The sequence below is a fragment of the Schistocerca americana genome, chromosome 1, assembly GCF_021461395.2.
Source record: "Schistocerca americana isolate TAMUIC-IGC-003095 chromosome 1, iqSchAmer2.1, whole genome shotgun sequence".
NCBI classification, from domain to species: Eukaryota; Metazoa; Arthropoda; class Insecta; order Orthoptera; family Acrididae; genus Schistocerca; species Schistocerca americana.
The window spans coordinates 804,922,835-804,932,323 of NC_060119.1; the positions used below are offsets into that span (position 1 = coordinate 804,922,835).

General features: G+C 36.9%; 1 protein-coding gene across 1 annotated transcript in view; it reads right to left on the reverse strand.

The window, feature by feature from the left end:
* The window catches only part of LOC124612674 (prefoldin subunit 6), a 49,546-nt gene extending 47,206 nt beyond the window's left edge, over positions 1 to 2,340 (reverse strand). The window contains exon 1 of the mRNA XM_047141001.1: positions 2,130 to 2,340. Coding sequence (XP_046996957.1) covers positions 2,130 to 2,205 — 76 coding nt within the window. The 5' untranslated portion in view covers positions 2,206 to 2,340. The remainder of the gene's footprint in view (positions 1 to 2,129) is intronic.
* Between the last annotated feature and the right edge of the window lie 7,149 nt (positions 2,341 to 9,489).

Genomic DNA, 9,489 nt, shown 5'->3' on the forward strand with positions numbered 1-9,489 from the left:
GTAAAACAAATTTGGTGGGATGTGCATCCCCCCCCCCCCCCATACGCTATATTTCACAATAAACAGAAACTACTGTTGGTGCAAGATACCACGAGCATACAGAAGTGACAATAAGTATTCCCCTATATGCCTTAAAAATATACAGCTACTGGCAAATACATCCCCTTATGGTCCTTGGAATGGTAATACCATCAATCCTACCCCTATTCCTACTGAGATGTAGGCCATGCCTCATTAACCTCACCTACCAATCCCACCAACAGAAACCAGACCTCTGTTGTACATCAGAACTTACAGAAGCAGTTGATCTAACTTCATGTCGACCCAACTTGCCAGGCTGTCCAAGTGGTGCTAATCATAATGCCTCGAAACAAGAACAAATTCAACAGTCATATGGTTTGTTGCTGAAGCTAGCTTTAACAGGTCACACTCGATACTGTAGCTGGCAGTTTACCAAAACACATGACATTTTATTGGGTTGACAATTAGCAACAATATTTCAGTTTCAAATATTTCCTGAAGGAAAGTGACAACTGCTATATTACATTTCACACTTTTGAGGGAGTTGTGCTATGGTATGTAAATAACTTAACAAGTATTTCACATTTTCTTCTGATTGTTCAACTTGACTGTGCCTCAGGCTACTTGAAGGGCAAAGTTCTCTGAAGTCATCATGGACAGTCAGTAGTAGTAAAAAAGCTTTGTCTTAGTGAATACACCTATCTGGAGGTACTTTTATACAATATCCTGCTGTGTATCCTTTTTAGATAGGGAAACTGATGCATTTTGAATACAAAGTGCAAGTGGATCACAAACTTATGAAAGTAAAGGATACATATTACTGTTACATATGGCCGCCCTCCACTCCTTGAATTTCTTGCAGCTGATGTTAAAGATACAAATATAGGCCTAATAGGTACCAACATACTCTGAGGTCTGTCTACTATGGAATGCAGCTTTTCTGAGCATGTTTCTGTTACCACATGAGATTTTGAGGGCTGGACACTTCACACATCCCATAACAGAGCAAATTTTGTGGAGGTAGTGAGTACTACTGCTACAAACTCTCTGCATTTACTTGATCATCTAGATTTGATTCCTGACTTCGAGTGACAAATGCCAACAGTGAATATTATCACAGCAATTGTGTTAATGTGCTGATTAATTGATTCCAACGTTTCCAGACATATCAACCTAAGCCCCTGGATCTATGGTACTGGCCAGCATCACCCCCCACCCACCCTCTCAATAAATCTATTCTCAAAGTGGTACTAGTGCCACATACTCTTGGGAAATCCTATGGTGCATGAATTTTTATAATGATTTGCTTCAGAAGGAATAAGCACTAACATAATGACAATACTGGTATCAAGAAAAACACTGACAGAATAAAAACTATGATAAGGAAGTGTGTTGTTTCATTGACTCCAAGGGATAAGTGACAACACATTACAGTATCTTTGAGGCTGTGGAAATCAAGCAAGTACAAAAATAAGTGCCTAATCAAATAAGTAAATAAATAGTTTCAGTCAACTCAAATTTTACTTCATAACAAACACTATCAATAAAAGAATCATATCATTCCGTATCCAATAGACGTGTCTGTATTCCTGAAGTTCAAGAATTTACTGACTACCAAAGGCAAACAAATAAATATTTATTGGTTAGTGACATATATGTTTACATTTCTCTAGCAAGTTTGAGACTGAAGAGATCTGATACTATAGATTGTACGGAGGTAAGACAAAATACTGACCACAAAGAGAAGAAAGTGCAACGCAAATGACAAAATTTCAAGCGGCATGGGGAAAAGTGAAGACATGTTTTGGCATAACGTTGTTTTGCTTTCATGCTATTGCTCTTACAAGACCACAAAAGGCAGAAAGTGGTCTTTTCTTAAATCACATGACGGTGAAAAAACGTTATTTGACAGAATTAGGAGCACACATGGAGTAATACCCAACAAAACTGAGTTCCATATGGGCATGTTATTCCACGATATAAGGGTTTCATCTCGCAGAAATGATGAAAAGAAGTAAGATGTCTATTCAATTATGACAACCTACCGGCACGTGTTAATACCACTACACTAGTAACACAAAATACTCCTTTATTAAATTTTACTTTACCTTTCTGGACAGTTTTGTATTCATCCAACTTCCTTTGTATTTCCTCTTGTATTTTCTCCATCATTCTTCCTTTCATGTGCACCTAAACGATCAAAACAAACAAATCGCCGTAATATGATCTCTGACACATCTACTACTGTAGTCAAATACTCTCTGCTACGGTAGAAAGTAATGATGGACATATAAGGTATGTCTCAATTGAAAGAGATGTCTCTCTGGTCTCACTGAGGAATGAGTTTGAACATTTAGAAAATGCAAAGTCAAAGTAACACGATGATGTTCAAAAACATCTCTCCGTAATCACACGGAATAAACGTGTCGCACTATGGAATCTGTCATCAATATTCAACATACTGGTAATGCTCTTTCTTCTATAAATATTTGCTTGCCAAGAACTTTGATGCAGTAACGAGTGGAGGTATATTACTAACAATAACAACAACAATAATAACAATAGTAATTCTATTATCATTACGATCTAACAGCAATATAAAACATCACGAACTTACAACAATAAAGCTAAAAATTCAAAAGCACAATAGTCTAGTTATTAACATCAGAATATTAAATTAAATTAATAAATTCCTTTATATTGTAGAATGGGTGGGCCACTAAGGAGTCCTGCAGTGTCTGTTTGAATGCTTGTTCAGATGGATCAGGTACAGTTTGTGAAAAGTTATTAAATAATTTTATCCCACAAGTTCGTAGATATTAACTGATTCTGACGGTCAGTAGTATGGAGATTGACTAGTGTTCACGCATCCAAGTTGAATCTTCATGTATGTATATTGTAATAAATTGTATTACAACAGCTAAAATCTGAATTCTGTGTTTCATTGCAAGGATTTTCTCCAGAAAATTTCACAGTGCTCACCCCGAAACGAATAACAGCAGCTACTATAATTTAGATTTTATTATTAATAAATGCGTAGAATTTGAAGTTTTTTCAGAGTCACTCAAGGTTTCAAAAGCTATCCTAGTTTTTTTAAAAAACAGCACAATCAATTTCCTTAAAGCTACAGAGCAGTCTCAATGTGCCAATGTTTTCAAAGATATTTGAGGCACTGTCACACACACAAATAAGCATGAACTACGAAAAACACAATCTCATAGGTAACAATCAGTTTAGTTTTCTCAAGGGGAGAAATACAACAGCGGCCATTTAGGAAATTATGGATTAAACTTTAAAAGCTCTCCAAGACAAAAACATGATATCCCTAGCATTATGTCACCTAAGCAAAACATTCGATCGAATTTTTGCTAAAATTCTACTAGGGAAATTGGAGTTTCATGGTGTGTGTTTGCTATGATGAATTTTTGTTTAAGTAACAGAAAACAGTTTTTCTCACTCAAAAACGTAAATTCCTCTTCAACAGAAATCAGCACAGGTCATCCACAAGGATCTGCTCTCACACCCTTTTCCTTGGACGCAGAAATTAATGATTTACTAATAGCTCACTTTGTGATATGTTGTACTAATTATACAATACTACTTACCACATATCAGAGAATTTTATATCTGAATAGGATAACAAAAGAAACCCTTGATACGTCTTTGGACTGGTTTACGACTAATAAACTCCAGTGTAATCCTTTAAAAACCCAACAACTCCTAATGTGAATGTAAAATGAAGTAGAAAATAAGCCAGTAAAATTTTTAAATTTTTAGATAGCTTCAAACTATGCTTGGAAAACATATCAATCAGATAAGTGAAAAAATATCTTGTGTGTAATACTTCACTTTGAAACTTGTGAGCTTGTAGTGAGCTTGGATTGCCTTCAGGCATATTTCAGACTATTCCAGCCACATATGAAGGATTTATTTCAAAAGTGGTACAAGACCATTTTTGTTCATTGTGAGATACAGAGTCCTAAAGTTAAATGAGAGCTGAAAAATGTGCAGTTGAGATACCAGAAATATTCAAGCATATGGCTTCTTGCTAGAGATGAACCTCTCTTTCTATTTGTTTGCATCATTAATTTCAGAAGCATTATAGGCAGAAAAGTGGAGGTAACAGGCTTGTACCACTATTGAAATAAGCCCCTCATATAATGAAGGTTTTCACAACCGGATGATACTGTTGTTGATAATACTTCCGGGTTATATGGCCGTGGTCCATGGAATTCTTCTATTCCTAACGTTTTGTCCAATACTACGTTGGACATCTTTAGAGGTATGGTTGGTCCTGCTGAGTCCTGCCGACAATTACTGAGCCGGCAGGACTCAGCAGGACCAGCCATACCTCTGAAGATGTCCAATGTAGTATTGGACAAAACGTTAGGAATAGAAGAATTCCATGGACCACGGTCATATAACCCGGAAGAATTATCAACAACAAGCCCTTCATATGTCATATAGTCTGTATGCATAGGAAGACATCTTTCATGATGAATACTTAAGAAAAACGAAAAAAACAAAAAAAATCTTGCATATAATGTATAAAGCAGGTAATATGAAGCAATGGTGTCCTCTTTTTTCCAGGCTCAGAATACTCACAATTATAAATTTATACATCTGCGTATCCTATATTAAAGACAATATTTCAGAATTTGCTGCTATGGAGGAAATTAATGAACACAATACCTGAGCTAAGGCTAATTTAGGCACACCAAGACACAGATTTGCACAAACTTGTTATTTTAACATTGTGAACCCACTCAAAATTTTCAACAAATTATCAACCTATGTTGTCTATGGACCTGCTTTTTTTTAATTAAGTGGTACAGCTAACTATCCTATCACACATTTTACCATATCAAAGAATTCTTTGAGATGCCTGAGGAGGACATTTAACAAATTTTCCTGCAGTTTATTGTATTATTATGTACTGTGGTTATGACTGCTGTATTTGTGTCCTGTAAATTATATCCAGTTATTACACAGGGGGTTTATGACAAACAATATTATTGCATAGCTTATTGACAGTAGTTCTTAGAAATTCCCCTGTGGTGTATTTTATTATTGCTGTGTTTAATATGTATTCTGTACCTTATTGATATTAGTTTATTTTATTATGTTGTGTGTATTGCTACAGCCTGTATTATAGTCCAGTTATAAAACCTGAGGCAAATCTTGCACTGTTGCAAGTTGGCCACAAATTAAATGCGTGTTACATGTGTGTGCGATAAGAGAAAAGACCGCCAGTAACTTATTTCATCACAGCAATTCTTCTTACTCCCATCTATATAAGGAACACTGACGTAAAGGGAACAAGAACATTTATTGTGGAGAACTGAACATTAATGACTTATCTTAAAGCCTGAAAACAAGAGAGAGTATCTACAATGTAAATTACAAAGTTTCACCACGACGGTCTTTACAGCACAGAATAAGCGAGCGGTCAGCGCTCTGCTACGCAAATGAGAAAATCTCTCTAACACTGGTAATCAGCAGAAATCGCCCGTTACATATGCGATCTGTACTGGTCACCACAAACCTATTATTGTAAAATGATCAGTAGTGAATAAAAATTCTTGAGTGTTGATAAGGCAATTTACACTGGCTGTCATATCATGTCATGGGCCCATCACATCAAGATGTATTCACACTGTCGGTTATGTCACGCCAATACTGAACCATGAAACTGAGGTTGTTAGTTACCATTTGTAATACAAAAAGTTAGCATATGATATTGGCGTTGAGGAACTAACAACAATGAACTTTCTTAATAGCCAAAGCAAACTTCATAACATATGTTCTTGATCAATTTTGTGTGGTACAGTGCTGAGATGTGAAACAACATTTCAAAACTTCGACAGTTATTTGGTAGCCAAAATATGTACACACAAGCATGTCAAATAATATTTATGAGGAATAAATAAAGCCTATTTGCCTTACCTATAATGTTTTTCTTTAATTAACAAATCAAGTTATAAATTACTGTATTTTTCCTCCAACAGAGCTGTTTTTTCCACTTAAAATGTTATTTAATGAAAATTGCTGCATTAATTTGTGTCATTTTTATACAATATGGATGTCAGCTCTATTCTGTTATGATCAAACCTAAACAATTTTCGCTTTCAGATACCTGACCTCATATGTAGAAGAAAGTTCAACAGAAAGATTTGCGGTTTGCCACGAAAAATAAGCACAATAATAAAACTAAACATTTAGAAGAAAGAAAAGCATAAAATATACTACTTTATAATGACTCATTGTGAGTGTGGAACATGACACTGTAAAAACGTTCTTCTCCAGAAACCTTGACTTATGTGATATAACGTCACAGTATGAGTGTAAGATCGTGTGCTGATTTAAAGTTCTAGGTTTGCATATTTCACTGCGTCATTTCTGCGTAATCTTTCATTGACAGCAGTAGTACCCATTTGTATTGTGATATCTTGTGAGTTTTCGAACATTTGCGAGTGCTGCGATAAACTCGTACTATTATCGTCAGTATCAGGCTTGAATTTAATTATATTCTCCTAAAACTTTTGAGAACAGTTGGCCTATCCTTATTAAAAACAATCATTCTCTAATTTCATTGTACGATTACATGAGAAATAGATTATTTTAGGAATATTGAGCCGGTTACAAAACTATATTTTTGTAAGATATCGGTACTAGAGTTTTGGATAGATAATTTATTTCTTATCAAATCAGCATTTGTAGTTCACAGTTCTGACAAAGAATACATCACGTCTGAACTTCATTGAATATCAACGCAAATAAACGTGCGGTTTTGAGAATTTTCTAGAGGTACCACTGTCCTTTGCATAATCTATGAGCAATTTGTAGCAAATCGGTGTTTGTCATCTAGTTACTGTAGCAGATTTCCTAACAAACATATTGTGTTAATATATTTTTTCCTTTAAGAGGAATAGCCCTGCATATTATCTGCATTATCGCAAATTATCTCTGTTTTCGAGTTTGCTAACAACTATAATTAACCTCAAAAGGTTTTAGGAAACTCGTAGTTCTTACCACAGGTTTATGTATTCCGTTAATAGAAATTTCGCCTTGTGTGTTAGTTTCAATTTTTGTAAGTCATTATAAACTTTTTAGCTCAACAGATTCAAAGAAATCAGTGGGCTTAATTTCAAGTTATTTTTTCACTGCCTTATAATACATTGCTCTAGTCAAAATGCAGCCCCAGTGTGAACTCAGGCTGAGTTGGTTGACGTTTGTAAGCAGCTGACTTTCGATTTATCTACTGTCAAACGACTGGCAGCTGCTGCGGATCGATTTCTTGGAAAAGCTCCCAAGAGTTGTGTACCTGTGATACCTGTACCGGAGGTACTGCAAGTACTATCCTCTCCTGTGGATCCTGTCTCCTCTACAGAAAGTACAAGATCTGTCATTATTCGTCGCCTGCCTGCGAGCGACGTGTCAGTGGCAGATCTAGGCGTCCTGTACAGGATGGGTGGGATGAAAGAGGACTCAGGGTGTTGTACCAATCCCCATAACCAATAAGTTTGAGTGTTGTCTTTCACTGAAACTGAAACTGAGCCAGTGGGACTCGCTTCACCCGTTTTTGGGAAACCTCTTTTGTCCAGTGTCAGGAGAAGTCAAATGCAAAGCGTAGGGGTCTATTAATCATTGGCAGTTCAAACATACAGCCAACGATGGTACCCCTTAGGGAAATGGCAGCAAGGGACAGCAAAGGACATCAGATGCACTATGTATGTATGGCTGGGGGCGTCATTCAATATGTTGGAGAGGCTGATCCAGCAGTCATTGTGGGAACAGGGTGCAAGCAACTGCAGATTGTGCCACATGTTGGAAAAAATGCCTGTAATCTGGGCTCTGATGTCATTGTTGGGTCATTCCAGCGATGGGTAGGGAAGGTCGAGAAGACCTGCTTTGCACATGGAGATTCAAAGAAGTTCACTATTTGTAGCCATTGTCCTCAGAACTGACCATGTCCCTTTGGTTCTGTGTCGAGCTGAGGGACTGAACCAGAGACTTCGACAATTCTGTGACAATCAGCGACTTCCTGGACTTGCGCCATTGGGTTGAGAACTGTAGGGTCCCCATAAACGGGTCAGGTGTGCACTGCACATCAGAGGCTGCTACTCAGGTAGCTGACTGTATGCGAACCATGCAAGGTTTTTTTTAGATTAGGTGATTCTCCATCCAATCCAGATAACGATAGCTGTAGAAAACCCAGAAGTATCAGTGTAAGATCGATAGAAATGCCTCCCACAGGTAAGAGCATTAAAATCCTAATGGTTAATTGCCAAAGCATTTACAACAAAGTGCCAGAGATTGAATCGCCCATGAAAATCAGTGAAGCCCATCATAATACTAAGTATTGAAATATGGTCGAAACTCGAAATTGATAGCAGTGAGATTTTGGGGGAAAATTTAATTATACATCGAAAGGATAGGCATATGAGAAATGGAAGTGGTGTATTTGGCACAGTAAACAAGAAAGTCTGATCCACCAAAATAGAAACTGAAGCTGCCAGTAAAATTTTTTTGGGCAAGACCCAGTACAAGGGGGGGGGGGGGGGGGGGTATGATATAATAACTGGATCCTTCTATCTGCCCACCAGACTCATCTCCTGATACAACCGAAAACTTAAGAGAAAATGTCAGTCCACTTGTACATAATTTCTCCAGTCATACTATAATCATCAGTGGAGACTTTAATAATGCAACAGTTAATTGTGAAAATTGCAGTTTTGTTAGTGGTGAGTGTGATAAGACATGCTGTGAAACTTTATGAAATACCTCCTCTGGAAAATACCTAGAACAGATAATTAGACACCTCACTCATGATGGAAATATATTGCATCTAATGGCAACAAATCGACCTGACCTCTTTGAGGATGTCCATATTGAAACTGGTATCAGCGACCATGATGTGGTTGTGACAACAGTGATTACCAAGGTACAAACAAGCAGCAAAATATATATGTTCAGTAAACTAGATAAAAAATCGGTAGGGTCATATCTCATTAAGTAACTTGAAACTTTCAGCACAGGGCAGGAGCATGTAGAGGAACTCTGGCTCAGGTTTAAAACAATAGTTGACTATGCACTGGACAGATATGTACCCAGTAGTACGGTTCATAATGGAAGGGAACCTCCATGGTATACAGATACTATAAAGAAACTTCTAAGGAAACAGTGGTTATTGCATAATAGGTGTAAAACAAAGCATGGACCTATAGACAGAGAGATACTGCATGAAATGCGTTTGGTTGCGAAGAGAGCAATGTGTGATGCTTTCAATGAGTGCCATAGCACAATACTGACAAGTGATCTTTCAAAGAACCCCAAGAAAATCAGGTCATACGTACAGGCTGTTAGTGGCATGAAAGTTAGTGTCCAGTCCCTAACGAATAAGACAGGAATTGTAATTGAGGGTATTAAAGTTGAAATTCGTAACTCCATTTTCAAATGTTCCTTTAC